This window comes from Pituophis catenifer, unplaced genomic scaffold, assembly GCF_029215685.1.
Source record: "Pituophis catenifer annectens isolate HBS135680 unplaced genomic scaffold, rPitCat1.0.hap2 SCAF_1, whole genome shotgun sequence".
Lineage (NCBI taxonomy): Eukaryota > Metazoa > Chordata > Lepidosauria > Squamata > Colubridae > Pituophis > Pituophis catenifer.
Window position 1 is genome coordinate 70,198,350 of NW_027256881.1, and position 27,531 is coordinate 70,225,880.

General features: G+C 38.3%; 1 protein-coding gene across 1 annotated transcript in view; it reads left to right on the top strand.

Moving 5' to 3' along the window:
- Positions 1 to 19,854, top strand: part of PCNX2 (pecanex 2) — a 115,383-nt gene extending 95,529 nt beyond the window's left edge. Inside the window, 10 exon segments of the mRNA XM_070950838.1 lie at positions 210 to 422; positions 2,406 to 2,659; positions 4,044 to 4,277; positions 5,775 to 5,878; positions 8,744 to 8,888; positions 9,514 to 9,744; positions 11,930 to 12,204; positions 14,692 to 14,867; positions 18,571 to 19,031; positions 19,684 to 19,854. Of these exon segments, the coding sequence (XP_070806939.1) occupies positions 210 to 422; positions 2,406 to 2,659; positions 4,044 to 4,277; positions 5,775 to 5,878; positions 8,744 to 8,888; positions 9,514 to 9,744; positions 11,930 to 12,204; positions 14,692 to 14,867; positions 18,571 to 19,031; positions 19,684 to 19,854 (2,264 nt within the window).
- The last annotated feature ends 7,677 nt before the right edge of the window (positions 19,855 to 27,531 follow it).

The window sequence follows — 27,531 nt, forward strand, 5'->3', positions numbered from 1 at the left end:
AGTACGAGTAGTTCCTGATACATGTGGTAAAAGGGAATAAGGTAAAATGTAGTAATTTTTGATATAACTGCTCTCAAAATTCCCATTGTAGTCTCCAGAAAGAAACTGGCTATTAAGCGAGCAGTAAGAAAATAGGATTCTTCTCAAAAGATTTGTGGCTGGTACTTTTTTTCATCCCTTTTATGTTCTTTGTGTTCCTGTGATTTTAGGAAATGATGATAACCTTAACTCCATCTTTTATGAGCACCTAACAAGATCTCTGCAGGAGACCCTTTGTGGAGATTTGATTCTTGGACGCTGGGGAAACTACAGTTCCGGGGACTGCTTTATTTTGGCATCTGATTACTTAAATGCTTTTGTTCACTTGATAGAAATTGGAAATGGTCTTGTCACATTCCAGCTCAGAGGGCTAGAATTTCGAGGTAAGCCCTCTCCTTAGCTTAAAGAGCAGCGGTCACAAAAAAGCAGAAAATTTATTCATTGCATGCTCTTTGTGGATCTGAAATTTAGCATGAAATTTGGGTAGCTGCTAAATCATTTCAGATTGTTCAACACAAGGAGTTTGTGTAACAAATACTGTCAAAAAGTGACAGCCGGAGCCATTCTTTCCAGGGCCAAAATAGTTTTCATGTCTCATATTATACCTGGTTTATTGCAAAACAGGGGATTAATATCTAATTCCACTGGGGTTAAATGTAATAGTGACCTGGTGACCCATTAGATACAATGTAATATGAAATAAACTTGCACTCCTGACTTTTCTATATTTATTTTAGATGTTAATCCCACTGAACTCAATAGTATTTCATGCATTCCCAAGGAACAGTGTATAAAGATTCAGCTTTCATCATTAAAATGTGCCCTGAAAACTTTTCTTTTCCATCAAGCAGGGCTGGCGTGAACCCCCTCCCCCTTTTTTAGTCTTTTTAGTTGTTTAGTTTTAAATTGTCATGGGGTTTTAAATTGAATTGTTTTAAATTGGGCCAGTTATATAATTCTTTTAATAATTTTAAATTTTGTATCTGCATGTGTTTTAGCTCTGGCTGTTCACCGCCCTGAGTCCACTAGGAGAAGGGCGGTATACAAATTGAAATAATAAATAATAAATAAATAAATAATAAATAGCTCTTGTTTCCTGGTTCTTTGCTTTGCTTTTTTTTCTTCTAGTGAAATCTATAATGGATAATCTGGAATTAGCTTTGTTATATGTGAACGTACCTTCAGGGTTATTAGAATTTTCTTATCTCTGTAACAAGAGACATAAAATGACACACTTATGCAATAACACAGTTTAAATATTTACTTAATTAATATGTTATCAATATGTTTCACGATGTGTGAGCTGAATAGTAGGTGTTTACATTTGCATAGCTCAAAGTTATGCATATTTTGATTTTCATTATTACTCAAAAATGAAATATATAGTCATCTTTATAGTGGTCAGGGAGAAGAAACTCTACTAAGAAGTCTTCTGGTGATATTATTAATCAATAAACAAGAACAAATAAAGCTCTCTCTCTCCCTCTCTCTCTCTCTCTCCCTCCCTCCCTCCCTCCCTCCCTCCCTCCCCCCCTCTCTCCTTGTGATATTTATTTTAAGTCATGAAGTGATGTTGTTTCCTTCTAATTTTTAGGAACTTTGATGTTTAAATATTATATGAATGCTGTACAGTATAACTATTACACAAATATTCCCTGCTGTTTGTGTGGATTTGACATAGCAGACTGAGGTTTAGTCAGCACTAGTAAACCAATTTGTTATTCAAGCCAATACCTGTGCTTTTATAAATGTATTATAAGAGATATATTATAGGACTGACTGTTTTGGATTTGGGGTTAATGAAATTCAAATTTAGGATTGTTCATCTATCCACCTACTTTCTCAGATCCCTTAGATCCAAGCTGGTTTGAAAAGACCGGATTTTATCAGAACTAACAAATAAAACCTTCCGTACAAAACTTTCTTAAATTGTTGTGGCCTGGCTGTTGAACAGGCATAGCTAGGATATAAAACCAGAAAGGGTACTCTGAGTTTATGATTAAGTCATTTAGAAAGCTAAGACTTGGCATGGACATCTGAATTTCATATCCATCTTTCTACATTTAAGGCAAAGTATTTGGAAGTTATTGTTACTTTATTTAATTTTAGGCCATGGCATAGAATCTGACATGATTTACTTAGTAAGGGGAAATAAACAGTCTGTTCCTTAGCAGTTTCTGTTCAGCACAGAATAATCAGTCCATTTTATTTATTGTCATAGCTCTCCCTTTGGTTGGTTTAATTGCGATGTATTAACTATTTAAAGGAGGGCCAGCAGTTTTCTATGAAGAGCTTATTTGCACTGAGCTCAGCTCAATTTGCATTGAGTTACTGCAATTGTGATTATCCTGTGTTTCATTTCCAAGGGACTTACTGCCAGCAAAGGGAAGTGGAGGCTATAACAGAAGGAGATGAGGACAATGAAAATTGCTGCTGCTGTAAACCAGGCCACTTCCCTCACTTGCTCTCATGCAACGCAGCTTTCAACCTTCGATGGCTGACTTGGGAAATAACACGGACTCAGTACATTCTAGAAGGGTACAATATTATTGACAACAGCGCAGCTACCATGCTCCAAGTGTTTGACCTGAGAAGGATACTCATTAGATATTACATAAAGGTAATATAGTACAGTCATCTGCAGGAAAGCGGTCTGTTATTGAATTATTATTTTCATTTTATGTGGAATGGCCGCCCACTTGCAAAGCAACTCTTGAGTGGCTAAGGGGATTTTTAGAAACAGGTAGTCCTTGGCTTACAACCACTCGTTTAGTGACTGTGCAAAGTTACAACGGCCCTGAAAAAAGTGGTTACGTGATCAAAATTCAGACACTTGGCAACTGGCATGTATTTATGACGGTTGCAGTGTCCTAGGGTCATGTGATCACCTATTGTAATCACATGACCCTAACAAAGTCAATGGGGAAGCCAGATTCACTTAACAGTTATTTTACTAATTTAACAACTGCAGGGATTCGTTTAACAATTGTAGAAAGAAAAGTCATAAAATGGAACAAAACTTACTTAACAACCGTCTTGCTTAGCCACAGAAATTGTGGACTCAGTTGTGGTCATAAGTCGAGGACTACCTGCACAATGCAAAAGCCACCATGAAAGAAATAAAATATGCTGTATATACAGCGTACAGTGTGTTTTATTTCTTTCATGGTGGCTTTTGCAACACTCATATATTTATATTCACATCAGACATATATCTCAGCCTTCCTCTTTTCAACATTCTTCTTTTTTACTTTCCGTATGGTTGACAATCAGATTTGAGTAAGGGGCTGTTTATCAACTTTAAAAGAATCCTGCTCCCTTCTTACGAAAGTGGGTCAGTTCCTGTAGCCTTTCTGCATATATTTGAAATAATTTACGGCATGGCTACTGGAGATTATTTAAACCCTGCCTTCACATTTACTTGTCAATTCATTCCTTTTTCAAGAGAGAGAGAGAAAGAGAGAGAGCGAGAGAGAGCTCACAAGGCTGCTTTTCAAAAAAAAGGTGGTTCCCCCTCCCCCACATTTGTGTTGTGTCAGCATAAATCTCCTTAAAAGGCATAGCATGCTTATCTCTTTCTAAAGGCTAAAAAAATTAAAACTCTGCCTTTTGCACTGAATAGGTCCCTTTCTCCACGTTTAAATGCAAATTTAAATATAAAACTGGAAGGATGATATTCATAAATCTTAAGCAGGTATAACAACACTTGCATCATTAATCCTTTCCAATGTCTTAATGTTGTCTTTCTTGCAGTTTTCTTTATTATTATTATTATTATGCACTGTTGAATCATCCCTCCTGTTCTTCTGAACTATAAGCATGTATTCCTGAAAAAAACCTAGGAGTATAAAAACATAACAGAAGAAAGGATAGAGTAGTGGTACAAAATGAGACAGGGTTTACTTTATCCTCCACGGAGGCATTTCTCTAATGTCTGAAATAATTGAACATCTCCTAGTTCAATGTGTTACAAAAGCAAACCACATTTCTGTTTTCATCTACAGAGCATTATATATTTCACTGCAAGCTCCCCCAAAATCCTATCCTGGCTAAGAGATGAATCATTCCAGAAGACACTGCAGCCATTCTCCAAATGGCATTATATCGAGCGCGATCTTGCCATGTTCAGCATTAACATAGATGACGATTATGTCCCTTGCCTTCAAGGAATCACCAGAGCAAGTTTCTGTAGTGTTTACTTAGATTGGATTCAGTTCTGCGCTGGGAAAAGAGTGGAGGTGAGCATTTATTTATCACGTTTATATACCTACCTTGTAGATAGTTGCAGTGCTTCTTTTTAACAAATTTACAATATGGTGTTCTTTTCTTTTTTTAAAGGAAGTTTATCACATTTAGTCCCAAATCACTACCATAAATTTCCTAATATGCTAAATATTTCCCAACAAACCAACCAGCCTTCCCCAACCTGATGCTTCCAAAATGTTATTAAATGAGATTTCCCATAATTCCCAGCCAGCCAAATCAAAAAGACTGGATGGCTGACTTGGGAAATAACACGGACTCAGTACATTCTAGAAAGGTACAATATTATTGACAACAGCGCAGCTACCATGCTCCAAGTGTTTGACCTGCGAAGGAGACTCATTAGATATTACATAAAGGTAATACGGTACAGTCATCTGCAGGAAAGCGGTCTGTTACTGAATTATTATTTTCATTTTATGTGGAATGGCCGCCCACTTGCAAAGCAACTCTTGAGTGGCTAAGAGGATTTTTAGAAACAGGTAGTCCATTCATTTAGTGACCAGGCAAAGTTACAATGGCCCTGAAAAAAGTTATTTATGAATTTTTTTCACACAACCATTGCAACATTTCTATGGTCATGTGATTAAAATTCAGACGAGGGTTATGGACTCTGTAGGTCAACACATCTGGAGAACTCCAAGTTGGAAAAGCTTATAAGAGTGTGACTTTTAAAAGCTCCTTGAAAGCTAAGGTTGAAAGAGAACAAATTGGGGAAAATGGGAAAAGAGTATGGCATGGAGAAATTATTTTGTGTTCAAAGTAGGCAACCTGGTGTCCTCCAGATGTTTCTGACTAAAAAAAACTCCTAGCAGTGCCTTGTGATTGATAGTGCTAATGAAGGTTGAATTTTCAAACATTTGGAAGACAGCTGTTGCAGACCTTATGGTTATATATTTGATTTGTCAGTTATTAAACATGTCCTCCAAAATGGTTTTTGGAGCAAGGAAAGAAAATAATGTGCCTACAACAAGATTGGACAAAAAGAAACAAAGAAGATGCTGGTAGTCAAACTCATGTGGTCTTTTTTTTAAAAAAAAATTAGAATAAATAAAATATGCCAAGTAAGTTACCTACTATTAACCACTACTAATTAAACTTTATGTTAAGTTGTAAAATTGTTAAGTTGTAAAATTGAAGGATCCTTTTCTCAGAAATTACAATGGTACAGTTTCTAGGGAAGTTTACATCTGTCAAGAGCCACAGCAAATCCAGGAAATAAAAGCATGAGAAAGAGGCCAGACTGAATCTACCTTCATTTACTGGGGCATAAGAAGGAGGGAAAAGAAAATACAGATTTTCAGGACTGTTATTACAGCCTAGCTCAGTAAAGTGGCATTTGAGGCAAACTTGTGGAAACTGTTTCCTGGCCTATCCTACCTTGAAGGGCTAATAACTATATGATAATGGATTGATGCAATATTAGTGAGATTTTGGTGTGCCACTAAATACAAATATTACATGTTTTGCAGCCTGTAGAGTGTGATGAAGATTCTCCTTTAGTAACCCTTTCCTTTGCATTGTGCATTCTTGGTAGAAGAGCCCTGGGAACAGCATCACACAATATGGCCATCAGGTAATTTTGTTGTGTGACAATGCTTAAGGCACTAATAGCTTGCTAATGGCGCAGAAAAGTGTTCGCTCATCCAAATGATTTGGATTTCCATTTATCGTAAAGGAAGAAGTACAAGAAGAAAAACTGATTTTGAAATCTGTAACTTGGCAGCTTTTTCAGATGAATATGTACATCTTGAATAATTCTGTATTTGTACCACAGGAGTACGTAACACAATGAATTCTTGAATTTCTGAATTTACCCTTACCTTTTATTATCGATATAAAAACCTTTTTGAATGAAACCAAAGTCTCTGGGTGAATTGATGCAGCTGAAGATATGTGGATATAACCAGAATTCTTGTGGTATTAAAGTAATTCTGGTTGACAACAAACAAACTGTATTAATGCATAATTTCTGTGGGTTACACTCTCCATATACTGTATATCTCTGAAATATGTGCTACCAATACCAATTAGAGCACGGGTGTCAAACTCGCCACATCACATAGTCGTCACATGATGTATCACGACAGTTTTTCCCTTCGCAGAGCTGGGGTGGGCATGGCCTGCATGTGACGCATCTGGCCAATGGGCTGCCAGTTTGATACCCTTGTATTAGAGCCATCATAGCGTATGAACACATTATATGAACCAATGTCTCTTTTTGAGCTCCACATCTCTAACAGTTAGCTTGATACTTCTTAAAATGCTGCATAGATGTTCACAAAATGTTTTTTATTTAAATAATCATAATATTAAATCATTAGAAATGTACAATTCAGATGCTGAAGTAGCCATGCTTTAATCATCTAACATCCAGGGGTGGGCTGCTGGGGGTTTGCAGGGGTTCGGGAAAACCTCTAGCTAAGATTCTATGCAGTTCAAAGAACCCCCAAATCCCACTCCTGGCTGGCCCTGCCTAGTCTGCCTCTCCCCTCCCAGGAATCCCCATACGACCTGTTTTGGATGCAGGTAAGTGCAGGCCATGTGCAGAAGCTCGGGGAGGGTGAAAAATGGGCCTACCGGAAGTTTGGGAAGGCCTCCGGAGCCTGGGGAGGGCAGAAACGCCTCTCCCTGCCATGGTGCAGGAGACTGACTAGGCCATGTCCACCAGCAACTGGACAGAGAACCCCTTGCTAAAATTTTTGAAGTCCACCCCTGCTAACGTCCAGACAATCAAAATTCTTTATTTCATGTCCCCTGTGCTCTTGAACATCTATTCTAATAACCATTTATCAATAGTGATTATAGCCTTATTATTTTGTATAGAACCTGTCTATTCTTGAAAAAAAATACCTCATTCTTTTTAATGAAATACTGCCTAGTAAGTATATGCAAAATTGCTGCCTTTTCCCTATTGTGCTGTCCACATTGGACCATCACTCACTTGCTTTGTTTTGAGAGGAAGTGGTTCATAATGTGTTTGTTTTTCACAGAAAACCATAGTTATATATATCAGTCTCATTTACATTATTTGGGAATTAAGTAGACAAAGTGTTGATATTACACATCAATTTCTACTAAATAAGATATCTATACTGTTGACAGTCATTAGGAAACCATTATCATTATAGGGCAAAATGAATGTTTAGGGAGAAATGCTAAGTTGTATATTACATCAGAAGAGAAGTTTATATTATATATGTGAGCTAGTAATTTGCATTCATTTACACATGAATTATGTCTAATCAGTTTAGGAAAAGAGTTTAAAGGCAAGACCTGCTGGCAATATTCTTATGGAATGTATGCAAATAATGTTTGATTTACCTGTCACTGTAAATGTCAGAAGATGGCAAACATAGTCTTTTAAATTGTGCGGTGTATCCAACAATTAATAGAAAATCTGCATTAAGTTCTCTTGAACTTCTTCAGTGCAAATCGGAGAGCCTAGCATTATATCTTCAAAAGAGGGATTTGTAGTTATCAATCCTTAGTCAGTTTGGTCTAGTGGTTAAGGCACCATGTTAGAAAGCAAAAGACCATGAGTTCAAGTCCTGCCTTAGCTATGAAAGCCATGTGGGTGACCTTGGGCCACTTATTTTCTTTCAGTCCAGTTTACGTCACAAGGTTGTTGTGGTGAAAATAGAAGGAAGAAGGTGTGTTGGATATGTTCACCGTCTTGATTTATTTGTAAAAAAATAAAATAAAGGCAGGAAGTAAATAAATGCCCCAACAGGATTTAATTAAATCCCAAGAGAAGAAGTTATTCCATTTACCACTAATGCAGTATCCCTTCTTTGAAACATGTTGGATAATTTCTCCTATTTCCTTATCAAGTTTTGAGAAATCATCTGGGATAAAAAATTTCGAAAAGCCATTTATCTTCCTTTAAGAAGGAGCCCTTCAAAATGGGGGGGAAAGTCATAATCTTTTTTTTTTAATTCTATCATTTCTTTGTGTAGCCATTTCATCCACAGTATTTCCAAAAGCTCATGATCTAATGCAAACACTAAGTCTACAGTTGCAACTACATTAAAGCGTTTACAGCAGATCACAACCAAAAAAAACACAAAACAAAATCCAACGTTCCCATGGAGTCTGAGTAGGCAGGAAGATTGCAAAGAAAAAAAATAAAGTTTTGGTTATAGAATCTTACAAATTGGATATGTGTACTTGGCGCTCATTTATCAGTAAGGGTATTAAAGCAGTGCCTCCCAATTGCCTTTGATCCTCTTTTCGAGTCTTGGTTTAATGGGTAAGCTACTAATTGGTTATTTGATTCCACAAAAAAACACCCATCTGTTCTTGTTCTGCAATATTTTGGAAACATCCATTTTCTTTCTCAGGCTCAGAGAGTTCCGTCACAACTACTATGAAAGAGATCTTATTTTCAACAGCTGTAATGGAAACTGAATCTGTGAGTAATTAATATGATTGTTTACAGCTTAGACTCCTTCCTCCATGGCCTCCATGCCTTGTTCAAAGGAGACTTTCGAATTACATCAAGAGATGAATGGGTATTTGCAGATATGGACCTCTTGCATCAAGTTGTTGCTCCTGCAATTAGAATGTCCTTGAAACTACATCAAGTGAGTTTTCCCCTTTTCTGCAGCAAATAACTTCTTGTACGTTATACAAACTTTATTATGCTGACAATGTGGTAGGCATAACAAGGGCAACCAGAATGCTTACATGTTGGCCAGTTAAATTCAGATGAAGCATTAAATGTGTTGCTGTGAATTTCTTCTAAGAAATGCAGTTATATAAATCAAACAATTAATTATTAGAAATGTAGATTTTAGGATGTATTTTAGTCACTTCATCATTTTACCTGTAGTAAAACTCGACCCTCATTTATTCAACCGTTGAATAGACATACCAACCACAGGTAGTAAATGAATAAAAATGCATTCTTAAAGCCAGATAATTTCAGACATTTCATCGAATTTCTAATCTTTCTCTTCTGGGGTGTCTATTGTCACCAACCAGCACAGGGTGATGGTATAAAAAATAATTAAAACCAAATGATGTGCTAATGATGGGATTATACCAGTGGAGCAAGCCAAAACTGCTACACTCCTTCATTGTGGCTTTTTGCTACATCTCTGCACAAATGCCGTGTGGCCTGCAATTCCAGTGAAGTTTTTAAACCTAAAACCTTTCATCTCTTCATACATGTTTCTGATTGTAACCGTGCCTTTCCTTTAATGCCAGGACCAATTCACTTGTCCAGATGAATATGAGGATCCTGCTATTCTTTATGATGCAATTCAGTCCTTTGAAGAGAAAGTTGTGATTTGTCATGAAGGAGATCCTGCTTGGCGCAGTGCCATCCTCTCAAACAAAGAAGAGCTCCTTACTTTTAGGCATGTGGTAGAAGAAGGAACAGATGAATATAAAGTTATTATGCTCCACAAAAGCTATTTAAGCTTCAAAGTAATCAAGGTACCACCACCTCTGCCTCATGTTCATTGTCTGATGGTATACATTCATAGCTACTGTATTTAGAATTTTATTTCCATTCTAACTAGGTAAGTCTCTTAACAGAGTGGCATAGCAAAGGTTAGAACTGGGATCTAAAGGCCATTTAACTGCAGAGTGACAAAGTGAGGGAACAGCAGTTTCCAAGACCAGAATTAATATTTGGATAAACAGGCATGTCAGAACCCCTGGTCATTGTTTTTGCTTTCTTATTTTTAAAAGCATTTTATCAACAGTGAGTGGGCAATTGTAGGATCATAGTTGTATTATTTTTATTTCAAAGAAATTAGTTTGAATGTCTATTGAAATTATTTATTGGTTTGATTTATTGGTTCGATTTATATGCCGCCCTTCTCCGGAGACTCAGGGCGGCTTACAATGCGTTAAGCAATAGCCTTCATACTTTTGTATATACCTGCTTAGTAGGGCTTTCGCCCCTCCCCTCCAAAGTGGTGTTCTTTTTATACAGAGTCAGCAAACCGGGTCCTCATTTTACCTACCTTGAAAGGATGGAAGGCTGAGTCAACCTTGAGCCTGGTGAGATTTGAACTTGCAGTAATTGCAGGCAGCTGGTGTTACTTTAACAGTGCATTAGTCTGCTGGGCCACCAAGGCTCTTCCATTAGCCTTCCATCTGCATTAGATCAGTAAATTCTAACTTAATTAGTGGTACCGCTGCCCAGAAGGGAACATACGTGGGAACCCTTGTTTGAACCATCGCCCTAAAAATACCCAACCAATCCCACAGAATGACTAAAACATACAATGATTTATAGTTCTCATATTTACTGTACATATTTCTCATATAATAATCATATAGCGATACAGGGAGTTCTCACACACAACTGAGCCCAAAATGTCCATTGCTAAGCAAGATAGTTGTTAAATGAGTTTTGCCCCATTTTGTGCCACAGTTGTTATGTGAATACTAACTGCAGTTGTTAAGTGAATTTTGCTTTCCCGTTGACTTTGCTTATCACAAAAGGTCACAAAAGTTGATCACATAACTCTGGGACACTACAACTGTCATAAATACATGCCAGCTGCCACACATCTGAATTTTGATCACATGACCATGGGAATGTTGCAATAGTTGTAAGTCAAACAGTCACTAAATGAATGGTTATAAGTTGAGAACAACCTGTAGTCTAGGAGTGAGCATGTTATGTATGAATATAAAGCAGCAGTGTTCAGTTCACCGTTGAACATAGCTTGTTAGAATGTCTACAGTTCTCAGATGCACAATAAGTTAACCTATGCTCATTTTAGCCTTCATTCTAGATCAGTGTTTCTCAACCTTGGTAGCTTGAAGATGGGTGGACTTCAACTCCCAGAATCTCCCAGCCAGCAGCGCTGGCTGGGGGATTCCGGGAGTTGAAGTCCACCCATCTTCAAGCTTCCAAGGTTGAGAAACACTGTTCTAGATTATAGTGTCAATAGACTCTGGGTTCTTTTGGCTCCTTCTTTTTTCAAGATTGACCAGGAATCAAGAGATGATGAGAAAATAAACTTTTACATCCAACATAACTAAAGCATTGTCATACACCTGAGCTGTGCCATGCCATAAATTTTTGCATACTGCCCACTGAAGGGGGCAGTTTGCAAAAATTCTTCCCCACTCCAGCCTGGCCGACTTAACATTGGTCTTTTTTCAAACACTGAAAGAAAAAATCTGTACCTTCACGATGGCACAATGGTTAGAGTGCAGTACTGCAGGCTACTTCTGCTGATTGCCGGCTGCCTGCAATTTGGCAGTTCAAATCTCACCAGGCTCAAGGTTGACTCAGCCTTCCATCCTTCTGAGGTGGGTAAAATGAGGACCCAGATTGTTGGGGGCAATATGCTGACTCTGTAAACCTCTTAGAGAGGGCTGTAAAGCACTGTAAAGTGGTATATAAATCTAAGTGCTATTGCTATTCAGAAATCATCTCCCCTGCTTAATATAAATCTGTTTCTCATAACAGAAAATGACCTCCCCTCTAATTGTCCAAAGGAGGGGTGGAAGAAAATACAGCAGGCCCAGCACTTTCAGATGGCCCTATGGCCTTGAAGTAAGCAATTCTGTAGTGCAAAGAGCAGGTGGATTGCAACCCCCATCTATTTTCTCTCCAAAATGTTTCCACATGATTTGTACTTTTGTTTGTTTTTAGGTTAACAAGGAATGTGTCAGAGGGCTCTGGGCTGGACAGCAACAGGAACTGATTTTTTTACGCAATCGTAACCCAGAACGAGGCAGCATCCAAAACAATAAACAGGTGTTGAGGAACCTGATTAACTCTTCATGCGACCAACCTCTGGGATACCCCATGTATGTTTCTCCTTTGACAACATCCTATATAGGGACTCACAGTCAGCTGAAAAATCTCTGGGGTGGACCAATAAGTCTCGACAACATCAAAAGGTGGTTCAGAAACAAATGGCTTAGGTAAGCATACAGGGGGCCTTATTTGCATCTAAGCAGATGTTTTAAATGACATCTTAGGGCTCTCAAAATACAAGATAGATTTTTTTAATGAGAACATTAAGTGAGATATGCTGCCTCCTGTTTCCACTGTTTAAAATGGTATTTATTTATTTATGTATTCATTTATTTTATTTACTTGATTTCTATAGCCGTGCATCTCAGCAAATCAAAGACTATTAAGTGGAGTTACTTACTATCCACTTAAATTAGATCAGCAACCAAAGCCTCCCTTTTCCCTTCTTAGGTAGTTGTAAGAGTTACTGTATATGCACATTCTCTTGTGTTCCTCAAGCTAGTTTTGCTATTTTCCAGGAGCTCTTCCTTTAGAAGTTAAAACACAATAGAGGTGCATCCATTCCAGGGGTGGGTTCTACGTACCTTTACTACCGGTTTGCAACAGGAGCGTGCACACTTCTGCGCATGTGCAGATCACCTTCTGCAGATCACCTTCAAGCTTCAAGCATGCGCATATCACCCATGATGACTTTGTGGCGAGTGGATGGAGCCTCCGGCCATTTTTACTACCTATAGAACCAGACTGAACCGGGGGCAACCCACCACTGATCCATTCCTATTGTATTCTCATTGCATCCGGATTGAGTTGAACATGCTACTTATTCAATGAATGTGGTGCCTTCATTATCTTTAGGTAGTTGCTCATTGAAAGAAATTCACTGTGATAATATATATATAGTTCTGTCGGAACTATATATACAGTATATAGGAACTCACCTGCTTTCAGATTTTTTGAATTTTTGTATAACTTTTTCACTGAATCTGCTGTACAATATGCTAGCGGCAAAGATTTGTAAAACTTGACAAACGCAGAAAGGAGGCAAATACTTTATTGTAGAACAATATGTACCTCAAGAGGAATGTTGTTTTTTTGTCATCCTCTGTGACTCCAACCTTCTCCATATACCAGCTATTCTGCTCCTTCCAGCAATGTTGCAGTATTATATCATTTAGATGGACTGAGGGTGAACTCCGTGTTGCAGAATCATCTGTTACTACACTGTTGACCCTGAACCAAATTCGCCTTTAACAAATAACAAAGTAATACATTTGATCAAATGACGTAAGCTGCAGAATTTGTAGAATCTATTCTACTTGCAGTGAATTTCTCTATTTACTATGGAATCGGGTTATAGGTTTAATAATGACATATGAAATAGCCAGACAAATTTGTCACTTAAGATTTTTTTTTCAGCATTGATTTTTTCAGAATTAAATTATCTCAGGGGTGTCAAACTGGCAGCCCACAGGGCCGGATGCATCATGTGCAGGCCACGCCCACCCCAGCTTCGCGAAGGGGAAAACCAATGTGATACGTCACGTGACGGCAACATGACGCCACAAGTTTGACACCCATGAACTATCTGGATGATAGAGTTTTTCAACTGTCAGAAACATAAATTTCTAGAAACAGAAATAAAAGGGATCCTAAATGACACATATTCTACAAATTAAGAACCAAAATGGACCTCCCAACTTTTCCTGTGATTATTTTCAGTGAGGATAATAACAACATAAAAGAGAGGAAGGATACATTTCAGATGGAAAATGCAGGCCTTAAACATCTTTATTCTCTATGCTCTGCACATATTCTGAACATGGCTGCATAACTTTTTAAAAAAATAGATTGTCCTAGTATGGGATTTCTACATCACACATATTGATAGTGCAGATCATAGCATGGGATCTAGTGTGGTTTAGTGGTTGCAGCAGAGACTGGAGACCTAAGATCCATCAAATATTGATGAAAAACAACCCTAACACTTGCCATTGATGATGCTGACTGGAGCTGTTTGGGACCGATGATTGTAATTCAGCAATATTTGGAGGTCCCACACTAGATTAGAATGTGAGGCTATGGTCAAGATCAAATTTCCAGTCAGCCATGCAGCTTATTGGCTGATTTTCATCCACTTGCCTGTTTTGATCTAAACTAGCTCTGAAAATAAAATGTGGAAGAAAATGACAAAGTACTGAGCTGCTTAGAAATAGAAACAAAGAAAAATGTAGAGGGGAAAAACTGGCAAGATTTATGTCCCAAGTACACATTCCATTACCACTGCGTTTCAACGCTGCTTTTTATATGAAATATTTCAGTCATATCCAGTGGAATATTTATTTAACGTGCAACTTGCACAATTCATTGCTATTATTGGCCAAAATATTTCCTGCTTCATATGAGCCCAGTATGAAAGCTGACAGAGCTATGTCAATGAACAGCTGCCTTTTCCATAATTTGCCAGAGAAATGTAAAGCAATTCTGAGAGTAAAACTTTCTGTTGTTTATCTCAAAGAACGGCCTTTCTGGTCCAGCACTGTGTTCCCACTGTGGGAAACAAAGACATTGGAAACAAAGGCAAAACACCTTCTTGTTTATGTTCCCCAGAATCTGGCCCTGTATTCTGGTGCTCCTGACTATTTCTTTTCTAACAGAATGCAGAAGAACTGCAACCCAAACCACAGTAGAGGAAGCTGTGAGGAAGGGGCCAGCAGAAATGCATCTTCCAGCAGTAATCCAGCTAATAATTCAAGCCAGAGCAGCAGCTCCCAGCATACAAGGAACAGCACACCCCAACTACACCCTTCCCTTCAGATTGCTCAATTTTCAGGTACTTATCTTCAGTTGCATTTGTTCCCTGGTAGAAGGGTATTATACAGTGGTGAAATCTGAACCGGCTTGCTACCAGTTCCCTGGCTGCACATGCGTGCTGTGCGCCAAGCACGCGCTGTGCACACTCATGCACACCAACCACATTCACACATGCACAGTACGCGCCAAAAGGAGGCTTGGGAAGGTAAGTAGAACAGTGAGGGGGGGGAACTCAGCTGTGCCGCATGGTTTAGCTTCGCTAGAAAGCAGGAAATCCTGCTTTCTAGCAAAGCTAAACCGCGCGGCACAGGTGATCGTCGGATCATAGCTTTTTTTAACTACCGGTTTGCCCGAACCAGTAGCTTTTTTTACTACTGGTTCACCCGAACCGGAGTGAACCGGTAGCATTTTACCCCTGGTATTATAGGCTGTCCAATAATGAAAACGTATTAGATGGCGTCCAATGCAAGTTCAACATAAAGTGTTGCAAAACTAAAACTGTAACATTGGGACTCCTGGCTTAGTCCAAAAGATATTCAATGAAAGATATGCCTAATCAACATCAAGCTGTTCCCCTGAACCCCTTGCCTTGTGTCAATAAGAGCCAATGTGTCATGATGTTGTATTGCAAACGACACCAATTGCATCACTGATTTCATTTTTGTGATGATATCATGACCTATGGGACATCAACATGCCTTTTACTGGAGGCCTATGCCTCTCTCTTACTGGCCCAGGGCCAGGCATAGGCCCCCAGAAAAGAGATGTTTTTCGTGTCCCATGAAACAGATTCATGAAGGAATCTTGCACTTAAGCTGCTCTTAGTGTCACCTAAAGATTCTTTTGAAATTAATGTGTTTGAAAAAGCTTCTATCTCTCTCCTGGAACTGTGGCTGTAAATGCTGCAGTTACCTCCTGGGGTGTGAGTATGCACACTGTCCTTAGAATTAATGCACACACATATTCTGAAAATACCTACCCATACATAGTAATACTAAACTCACAATGTATATTGCTGCTAAACTGATCCAATTATTTAGCAGTACGGTATGCCTATTTGCTTTCACAAGCTACTCCAAAAGTAATTGGAAAAACAAACTTAACTATAATACAACAATCATGGATAAGCCAAGGAAGTTAGTTTGTGTGGGCGGCCATACAAAATCTTTTAAATAAATAAAATAATTTGATAATTAATTTTATTTGGCTTTATCTTTTCATCTACAGCTCTTAACAGTTCTCTAAGTAAATTTAGGCATGGGAGCGGGGTTTAAGCTTCAAAAATGTATTTATAAAAGGATACAAAAGACTCTTTTGTTTCCTAAGTATTTCCAGAAATTGAGTTATTTATGTGGAAATATGGGTGGTCTACTATAAAACACTTTAACCACTGAATTAAAGACATGTATGGGATATTTTTGGACAGTGGTCAGATTAACTGTTTAAAATGAGAACAGATGTTTAATTACTTTTGACTGTGAATGTCAGCATACCAGAATTCTCATCATACAGTGCTTCCTAGCTACAGTATATTTTTATTTTTTATTCAACAATATTAGCATTAAAGTAATCATCAAAGACTGAAATTTAAGAAATTGAAAAAATGAACTTGAATTATGATGAAAAAATGAACTTGAATTATGAACTTGAACATTTCATTACTTGAAATGAACTTGAAAAATGAATTACTTCATGTGTATTTAATACATAGATGGTCAGCCAAGTAGATTTTAGTAGAAAACACACATTTATCACATTATGTATGCATATATGTATGTATTTACTATACATTCATACCACTTGAGAGTGAGTTACACTGTATTGCAGTTCTCTTTATTTTTATTCCCACACCAACAACTCTGGAGATAGTGTGAGCTATCTAAAAAGAGGTAGTTGCTCAAAGTGATCTAGGGATTTCCATAGTCAAGTGGAGACTTCCTGAGAAACTGAACTGTACCCTACTGAATTGCAGTAACCAACTGCAGATTCTCAGCTATGGCCCTAATTTTTGGCACTAATCCTGTCAAGAGCCACAAAGTGAAACAAGGGTTTGCAAAATGCCCTTGGTTCACATCAATAAGTATGAATAACTGAAGTATTACTACATTGCTATATCTATTATTACATCTATTACAGTATTACTACTACTACTATTACTACTAGGAGCATGGGTCACACATTGTTAGGACACTGGCTTGACAAGCAGCAAGCCTGCGTTCGAGACCTGAGTGCTCCATGGGATGGGGTGAACTCCCATCCTTCACTCCAGCTCCTGCTGGACTGGTCATGAACGGACCCCCTAATTGAGAGTCCCCCCCAGGCAATGATGATGTCACCAACTAATCTTTTCAACCCGGAAGCGCCTCAGAATGAACTACTACTACTACTACTTATTACTCAATAATGTAGAGTAATTTAGGTAATTGTTGAAAGGGGTCTTTGCATTATTTTACTATATAATAATCTGGGTTGAAATATTACCATTTCAAGCTGGTTTGAGCTAAATCATGGTAGCACTTCACACAAAGGCTATGGATAGGGCACTGTGGAAGAGTAGGAAGAATGCAAGGAACATTATGCAACATAAAGCAATTCTGTGAAGCATATTAGACTTGTCCAACTATATACCCACCAGATTATTTATCACCTATTTATTTATTGTATTTAGAACACAAACATGCTAGGCTATGTACAATATAAGGAAACAGAAGAAATAAAACATAATAATTACAGTAGATCAAAATCAGTTTCAGAAACCAGAAGTCAGCGACAAACAAAACCAAGATAAAATCCAAAGGGGCCACAATAAGTTAACTGGGACTGAAGACAAATTGAAATGAATGTCTTTAATTTGTTTGTGAAATTGCGGTAAGATGGGGCTACATATATGTCTGGTGGAGAGTATTTCACAAGGTGGGAGTTACTGCAAAGGAAGCTGCCTCAACCATGCCCCATCTACCTTGCAAAGAGATGGAGGCCTTCATTTTGGCAGGCCTTCTCTAGATGACCAAACACAGATGGGCAGATTCAATTCTTCCAATGTATGTTTTTGATTCTCCCAGTGCTGACTGACCACTACTGGCAACTCAAAACTAAACAATTCATCTAAAAAAGAATGCAATAACAATTAAGCAGAGATAGGAATTCAAATCTCAGACATAATCTAAGAAGCCACTGCACTAAGCTTTGTGATAATGTAAACCACTCTAAACTTACTGCAATAGGACAGAGCCATAGAAAGCTAAAATATTCTTTCTGGAATAATTGCTATTCAACATCTGCTAAGAAAAAAATACTGTAGGTTTTATATGATTAACCAGATTAGCAACAATGTATATCCTTAAAGTCTTGATCTGTGATGGGGCAGTGGTTAGAATGCAGTATTGCAGGCTGGTTCAAGGTTGACTTAGCCTTCCATCCTTCCGAGGTTGGTAAAATGAGGAACCAGATTATTGGGGACAATATGCTGACCCTGTAAACTGCTTAGAGAGGGCTGTAAAGCACTAGGGAAGCGGTATATAAGTCTAAGTGCTATTGCTATTGAACCTCTTTCAGATTTTCTGATTAAGTGTATTTATTAAACTAGTCTCCTTGAAAAAAAAAATTGTGAGTAATGTTTTGCAGTGGGCATTAATTGAATAGTGGGAATATGATTTGAAGGGTTTAATTAGGGATAGAGTTTCTGCAAATGATTTTCTCTTTTCATTTCTTTTTTTTTAAAGGCAGGAGAAAATTCAGGAGCCAGTCTGTTCAGACGCATGCTGCTTTAAGTCAAAGACCCCCTCGTTCAAGTCATTCTGGTCCAATCTTAGAGAGTCATCCCCCCTTCATCCAGACTTCCACTTCGGCTCATGAAATTGCCCCAAGACTTTCTGACAGCCAGCTCTCCTTCCACAATTCTGCAACCTCTGTGTTCTCCCCAACCACTGCCATCCCTATCTTGGGCCAACTAACAGTACAGGAGCGAGCTGGGGCTATGATCAGGTCTAGTCTGGCCTCTTCCACTAGCTCCACTCTCAGCCTCCTGTTTGGTAAAAGAAGTTTTTCAAGTGCGCTGGTCATTTCTGGGCTCTCTGCAGCTGAAGGAGGAAACACAACAGATACCCAATCATCCAGTAGTGTTAATATTGCAATTGGGCCATCTGCTAGAGCAGCAAACCGTAAGAAGCAGGAGGCCATAAGGGTAAGATATAGATGAACTGTATGTCTTATTCTGTCCTGGAGGAAACCTTCCTATGTAGTTGTTAAGATCTGTAACCAACCGGATAGCAATTAATCAATTAGTGCCTTGTTCTGCCATAGGGATTAGTCATTTATGGCTCCTGAGCCATGTGTAACGACTACAGATTCTTGTTTCTATGGCATATATAATTATATTAAAATTATAATATGAAAGGGTCCAAGGAGAAAGATGGGTTAGGCAGCCACTGATTAAATTTGTGTTATTTGAGTAAGCATTGTCAACACTGCCACTTCTCATGCTCCACAAAAGTTTTATCAGCTATAGCCCAAACACCCCTGTTGCTACTAAATCTTAGATCGGTTTTGTTCATTACTCCAAATCTGGAACCGAATAATATTTAGTAAATCCCTGAACTGTTTTTGCAAGTGCCCCGGGTTTTTTTTTTTTTTTTTGGTTTTCTGGTCTTACTGTAACTCCTTCTGTTATATTAGATGTTATGGATTATACTGAAACCTGAGAAATCAAGGTGAAAATATCTGGTGACCATGTACAAGGTTGAACAACATGGCCTCCAAATGCTGACCCTTTTTGGCAATGCTTCTTTGAACGGTGCTGTTGGAACACTAATGACACTGTCTCTATTTTTCAAAAGCAATTGTCTGATGATTATGAAGCAACTGATGCTGCTGAATCCAGACAGCGAAGGGACCTAGGAACCGCTCACGCTTTCCTGATAAGCCATATGGTGGAATGCAGAAGGGCCAGCCAAGAAGACATGGCTCTAGAAGACTCTGCTTCTCAACAGAGCCTTTCCGAAGAGTAAAACAAGAGGAGGCTCACGGAAGGGATAATGCCTTATAAAGCTGATTTAAAAAAAATAAATAAATAAAATTGGCTTAGTTTGCCAGAGGAATGAGTAAAACAAACAAAAATTAAAGGATCTATTTTTTTTAACCCTTTCACAAGAAAGCCTTCCATTAAAAAAATGTAGGGAGATAATATCTCACTAATAATATTTAGTGCTGCCCACATCAAAGGTTACTGGAATTCCAAATCTGATTTAAAAGAGAATCGATCTGGCCACCTATTGTCTGCAAAGGAACGCTAGGCAGTATTATTGGGATGGTTTGCAGGGAGGGCTGGGGGGGGGGGCAGATTACATGTTTTGTAGCGAGACTGAAAGCAAAAGAAAATCTGAATGCAGTTCAGTGAAAAAGCACATCAACATCTGTCTCTTGTCATAACCAAATAGATGATTGCATGCTAAATAATTGGCTTTTTATACATAATGCATAAAAAAAGGATTGTTTGTAATTGAAGCAATGAATATGGAATAGGAAAGAAAGCTGCCTACTCTTTGAGATTAGTATGCGGAATCTTTTTTAAAAAAAAAAAAAAGTCAGAGGAAAGCCGTCTTTGTTTGAAGTGTTAACGCAGCTGACAATTCTGTGCTGCAACATATTAATTGTGGAGGTGGTCCACCGCATGCAGCCATAAGGAAATTGTCCATAAAAGTGCCAGGCAACACACTGCTACGAACCAAATAGAGCCGATGCATGAATAGCCTTCACAAAGCCAACAGTGCTCCTTATTTGCAAACAAGTGCAGCTTTCTCTGTTGTCCATCCTCACAACAAAACTCCATGCCTTTTTCTGCAACCGAGAAACTTAACAACTCAAAATTGCTTTTGTGCTCTCTTACATGAACAGACTTGTCGATTTTTTTTTTTGTAATTAAAAACTTTACAAGTACCAGTGTCTTCTTTTGTTATTTAACAGGATTTGCGTATTTTACTGCAATATTGATATATTTATGGAAGATGCGTGCTGCTTTGGGTCTTTTTCTTCCCTCTTTTTTTTTTTTCCTAAGGCATGGCTTATTTTTCACAAAGTTGTGAATGCTTATAGGTATTTCTTTTAGGAACTTAAGATGATGCTGACCAAGATCTTGCCTCATTTTTTTGCTCCCAGCAGTAATTGTGGGTTGGGTTGGATTGAAAATGACTCAAAATAACATAGTGAGGTTCAGGACAGGTGGGGTCCTAAACCTTGATTCTCCCAGGCCAACTTCAGCCATGAATGCATGTTGGCTCAGGTACAACAACTAAGGGGCAGGGCGGTGGTGGGTTTCAATTTTTTTTTGCTACCGGTTCTGTGGGCGTGGCTTGGTGGGCATGGCATGGCATGGCGTGGCTTGGTGGGCATGGCAGGGGAAGGATACTATAAAATCTCCATTCCCTCCCCAATCCAAGGGAAGGTTACTGCAAAATCCCCATTTCCTCCCGATCAGCTGGGACTTGAATAGATGGGGACGGGGCCAGTCAGAATTTTTACTACCGGTTTTCTGAACTACTCAAAATTTCTGCTACCAGTTCTCCAGAACTGGTCAGAACCTGCTGAAACCCACCTCTGGGGCAGGGTGAGAAGATAGTAAATGGGGTCAGAGAGACATGAGAAGATATATAAATGGGATCAGAGACATGCTCACCATCTGCAGCTCTTTCCAGCTTCTGAGACTGGGGTGAAGCATTTTTCGCCCCATTGCTAATTCCAACAGGATATTTAGCTACCCTCCATCCCTTTGTTCCCCCCCACCCCCATTTCTCCATGATTTTAAAGTGAACTGCACAGTTATAGTAGTCAATAGAATGAACTCCCTGCACCCCACTTTTGATACAAATTGAATTGCAGGCTATTCTTGCTTGAGATTAGTCTAAGCAGTGCGGAAGGAGGCCATTGCCAATAAAGCCAAGACTATTTTCCCACAGGGTTCTCCAAATTACTCTCTTGTGCAGTCACAACTCCAGAACCCAACACACACAATCTGAAACAACTTTTTGCCTTTGAATCCAAAGTGTTGCACAGCCGGACAAAAATCCTCATTTGATATGGGATTGAATTCTATGCTAGTATAGCACAGAACTAGCATAGTGTAGTTGTTTTATACTATAGAACTAATGTAATAGAAGTACTATAGTATAGAACTAGATTAGTATAGAACTTCAGCAAAAAGAAATGTTCCATCATGAATCACAGGGCAGCTGTGTTAGGAGATATGTGCCGATTTACAGGCAAAAAACATTTTATGCCTTTCATATGATAATTCCAGCAAACACATGAACAACTGTTTTACAGGGCTGCAGGGATAATTTTCTTATGTCAGGCAATTCTCTAATAGTTGGAGGCAAAGCGGAAAATGATACACCTGTCACACATTCTCTCTGATTTTAAACTTGCATTGTTTGTGTCTAATTTTCCTGGAATGGATTCAAGTAATCTTTCATGCACAAATCCACAGCTGTCCCATGTTGATTTTAAGGGCATTGTTTACTAAAGTCACAAACAGCTCAAAAAGCACACCAAGGCTCCATTGACGCTTGGCAGGAGCTTCAGTCTAATTTTTTTTTTTTTACACAGCATTTATTGCCCAGGCTTTTTTTCTGAATCTATCTTGCTTCTTCCAATATTTGTTTTCCCTAGTACTTTCTAATCCCACCATTTCAAGCTTGGCTTTTCCTTTTGGCTTCTTCATAGACCATTTCCATTCAGGAGTGGTGCTTACCTAGCAGATAGAGATGGTGCTGTTTTTCTTTGAATTTCAATCTAATTTTTAGCCTCTTTTTTCCAAGGTTTTACTATTAGCACTTAGCACTTAAGACTTATATACCACTTCATAATGCTTTACAGCAGTCTCTGAGCAGTTTACAGAGTCAGCATATTGTCCTCAACAAACTGGATCCTCATTTTACTGATCTCAGAAGTATGGAAGGCTGAGTCAATGTTGAGCCTGTCAGTATCCAACTCCTGGCTCTTAGTCTAGACAGAGTTAGCCTGCAATACTGCATTCTAATCACTGTGCCACCACATCAAGTGGGAGTTTGGGATATAGTCATTTCCTTATGATAGATGCAAAACTTGGGCATTCTTCCAGTTAATTCAAAACTTTTTTCTCTTTCCCATTTTCCTTCATCTTTATTATAAAGTTCTTAAAAAGGCCACAAAAGGTGATGACAAATTATGTATGTATGTATGTATGTATGTATGTATGTATGTATGTATGTATGTATTATTTGTTTGTGTTGTCTGTCTATCTATCTATCTATCTATCTATCTATCTATCTATCTATCTATCTATCTATCTATCTAATTAACTGCCCATCTCCCTCACCCAGAATCTCTGGACTCTGACTTTTAACTTCTCAGATTGTAGGCATTGTTTTGTCTACTTTTAACACCTCTAAGTAAGTCCAAAGATGTTTGAAATGAAAACGACTCATTCTTACAAAGTAAGGGAAGGCTATTTGTGTGGGTTTCAGCTAGCAATTTCGCTTGTGAGAATCACTGAAATGAAAAGTAGATGCTATATTCAATCAAGGCAGGGATGGAAGTTCAAGAAACATCTCTTTTGGAATTGCCTGAAAACTTGTGAGATCTGTAAAACAGCCCACGGTGACCTGAAAATGATTTGCTGAAAAGTTTATTAGACACTGGAGCAGTTGTTTCTTATGAGTGATGATCTACATTAGGAGTCTCCAAACCTGGCAACTCTAAGGCTTGTGGACTTCAAGTTTTAAAGTTGGCCTGTTTGGAGAGCCCTGATCTATATGGAAGATCTGCAGAAAGAAACCTTTTCTTCACCATCATCTAAAACAACCACAAGAAAACTTTTAGAAGCTTCAGATGCTTAGGAACTAAGTGCTATGGAGTAATGAAAGAAAAAAAAAATGAACTATTTGGCTACAACTTAAAAAATAGGTTCAACTAAATATCAACATATCTGACATGCTGATGTCCCACAGTTAATGAAGAAATCAAAGCTGAAAAGAGTTTGGATATTTTGGCAAAATAATGATATGAAATATACTTCCATATGAATCATGAAATATAGGAAATATAGGAAATAGATTCTCAGTTATCCAGGTCATGGTTGTCCCAAAGGTGCTTTTTCAAGAGGCCTTTCTACCAGAACTGTTAGTCCAGTTGCCTCTTGAAAAAACACCTTTGGGATAAGAACTAAGGGTTTTGGAATGAACTTTCCAGGCCCCAGACTGAAAGATTATTGAAAATCTGTAAACCTACAGTGCGTGCGAGGAGAGTTAAGAACATTTCTGAGCCCAAAACATTATGTAAGGAAGAAAGGGGAAACAGCCAAAAACAAGAACTGAAAGAGCTTGGTATATGAAACATTTGGAAGCTGTTATTCCTGTCAAAGGAGGATTTGCAGAATGCTGACTGAAAGTGCGTTCAAACTTCTGCACCTGCCATGTTCAATCTTTTCTTATTTTGAATCTGTCAACTGCACATATAAATATGCATTCAGAATTGCAGAAATATCTGTTTACCTTTGTCCCATGTAGAGGTTGTGTCAGCTTCTATTTCGCTTAGGGATTCATTGGAATGTACAATTTAACCAGGAATGTCTAATTGTTTGCTCTTGTATGTACTTTGTTCTGAGCCACTAGATGAAGTTTGGTATTCTGGCCATTCTGTGGCCTAATGGAATCCCTGACTGAGCAGATATCGTGGCATTGGAAACTCCTAGGGCTTTTTTGCTTAGGAGATTTCAACAATCATGCTGAGCCTGATTTGAGTCTTGGCTAAAGATGTCAGGTGCTTTACCCAGGCTATTTTGGAATTTAGCTATGAAATTGACTTCTCCTCATATGATTTTTGTCTTAGAGAAGGTTGACAGTGTATATCAGTTCCAAGGCAGATGTCATTGCAATGGATGGATCAACTGGTGAAGACTGGGCTGCTGCAGTAAGTACCTTTCTTCAAGAGTGGGGATCAAATCATATGGCCAGTGCCTGGAGGTTTCTAGATCCAATCAGATTTCAGGAATCAGGGACATTTTGTCAAACTTTACCCAACTGTGATCTGCTTGAGCTGAACTAGATATGCCAGCCCTAAATACCTCAGAACCCATAGACCCATGGCATACAAAGTGGTTGTGGATGTTGAACATGAGCACAGACAGCTACCTTCATAATGCATGAGCAAAAATTGTGCAAGGTGAATCCTACTGGATATAATAAAGTCACCACTCAAGTCAATGCTGTAAACTCAAGAGAGAAAAAAAATATTGGTTTCCCTCTTGATTGGATTCACAGCAAACCAACTAATAAGAGCCATGGTGGCACAGTGGTTACAGTGCAGTACTGAAGGCTACTTCTGCTGATCACCGGCTGCCAGCAGTTTGGCAGATCGAATCTCACAAGGCTCACGTTTGACTCAGCCTTCCACCCTTTCTAGGTGGGTAAAATGAGGACCCAGATTGTTGGGGGCAATATGCTGACTCTGTAAACTGCTTAGAGAGTAAAGCACTATGAAATGGTATATAAGTCTAAGTGCTAGTGCTATTGCTAATAAAGACTTTGTCACCTCACAGTTCTAACTACAATTTACATTAGCCAGCAAGTTAGCATTTTCTTCCAATTGCTGAAACTGGAGACATGGATTTCAGTGGGGTGGGGGTAAGGAATGAAATGTGCCTGATATCATGATACAAACGTTGTAACTTAAATATCAAATGCCATGATGCATGTTTCATTTTGATATAATTGGGATCGACTGCAGCCCCTTTGGAAATATACATGGTGTTAATGTCCAGACTGACAAGACCTCTCCAGACAGGTTCATCAACTTGTCACTTGAGGAAATGGATAAACTCCTTCATACCACTATTTATTAGGGCTGTTCATGGTTTAAAAATGATTTGGAAGATGTAACTTCAGCATCATGCAAACACACTACATCTTTATCTGTCATTAAAACAGCAACTAGAGTAAGCTTTAAAAGAAAGTGCATCTCCCTTAAGGAAACCTTAATTATTCCATTTATAGTCTGCTGCAATCCCACAGGACTCTTGGTAGCTTTACAAGAATATAAAAATCATTACAACATCCCCTGTCCTGTTAAAATCTGAAACATTTGAAGAGCAGAAAAGTCAAACATCAGAGGTCATTCCATACCTGGAAAAAGCTCCATCTTTAACTGCTTCCAGAAATGGTGGCTTCATGCAGTTTGCATAATAAGTTATTGACTTAGTTTTCTGATGCAGATAATTTTTTTCCTATCCAAAGTCTTACTGTATGTCTAATTGCAGGCAGTACCTAGCCAGCCTTGGCTGATCTTTAAAAGGTTATTCAGAGTCAGACTTGTCAGCACTTGGAGATTATCAAAAAAATCCCAGTATAAGTAAAACAACAATCTAGAATAATGTTTGGCAAATCACTCTATATTGTTGGTAAAAAAACATGGATGTGTCTATGTAGTCTCTAGGAACAAAACTTGACGAGGGTGATTTGGCTTTTACACTGGCATGTTCTTAGTCTTACCCAAATGGATATGTGGAATTTTGAAATCTGAAGTAAGAGGCATCTTGGAAAGATAAACTGTGGCAACAGCATGAATAAATGAAAGCAGCCTATGAAATGGGATTTCAATGAATGGATGCCTAGCTTCAATTTTGATGAATTACAGAACCATTTGCAACTCTTTAGTGAAGTACAGTACAAGCTGTCTGAGAAAGCATTTAAAGAAGCAAAGTGCTAAATGGAATAAAATGACAGATCACGAAATCCAGGGCACTTCTACACAGTTGGATGTCTCCCTTGAAAGTTGTGCAAAAAGTCAGCTTTGCATTTTTGCCATTAAAAAAAGATAGCTGCAGCATTTGGAAAAGCAGTTATTAAAGATACTCTGGTCATGGAAAGTGAGGGAGGGGGATCCTTTAATCTCCACTGAGATTAAGTGTTTCTGAATAATGTTGCAAATCATTACTATCTAAGGCGCTTCACTCTTCTATTTGCAGCTGAAGAAAATAAAATCTGCTGAATATTTTCTCAAGTCCCTTTGCCGTGAGCAGGTTTAGCCTAAAGAGCTATAGGATTCAACTCTTTCCTCCTATATTCAAATTCAGTTCAATTCAACTCCATTAGCTTTCTATGTATAAAACTTGAGATGTTCAGATACTTTGGTAATCTTACTGCTCTCTAGACTCATGAAAAACAATATAGAATTTCTGCAAAACTCCTTTTTAAAGAGAGACACATTTATATAGACCAACTTACACGTCAAATATTGTGGTCAATTCTTGAAATATTGACACGAGAACAGCCTTGGTAGTATTATGTACTTTTGCTAACAGCATATACTGCAATTATTTTAAGAGACATCTTACCATTAGCCTTTCAATGTTACAGTATCTGTGTTTGTCTTGGGCACCAGGAATCCAGGAATGACATTCCTATCCATCATTAATGGTGTCAAGTTATGGATGTGCACATTGTAATTTTGAAATTAAGGGTCTAAACTTATTCCACTGCTAGTCTTATTTTCCTTCTGCTGAGTAGATCAATTATCATTCCATTATGCTAGCGCATGATATTTTCACAATGTTTGTGCTATTAAGCTAACTGATGGACTCTATACAAACAAATTAAGTGTTCTTAAATTGGTCAACAACTGCTCACTCTGTATGGAAACATGTGTGCTGTGCC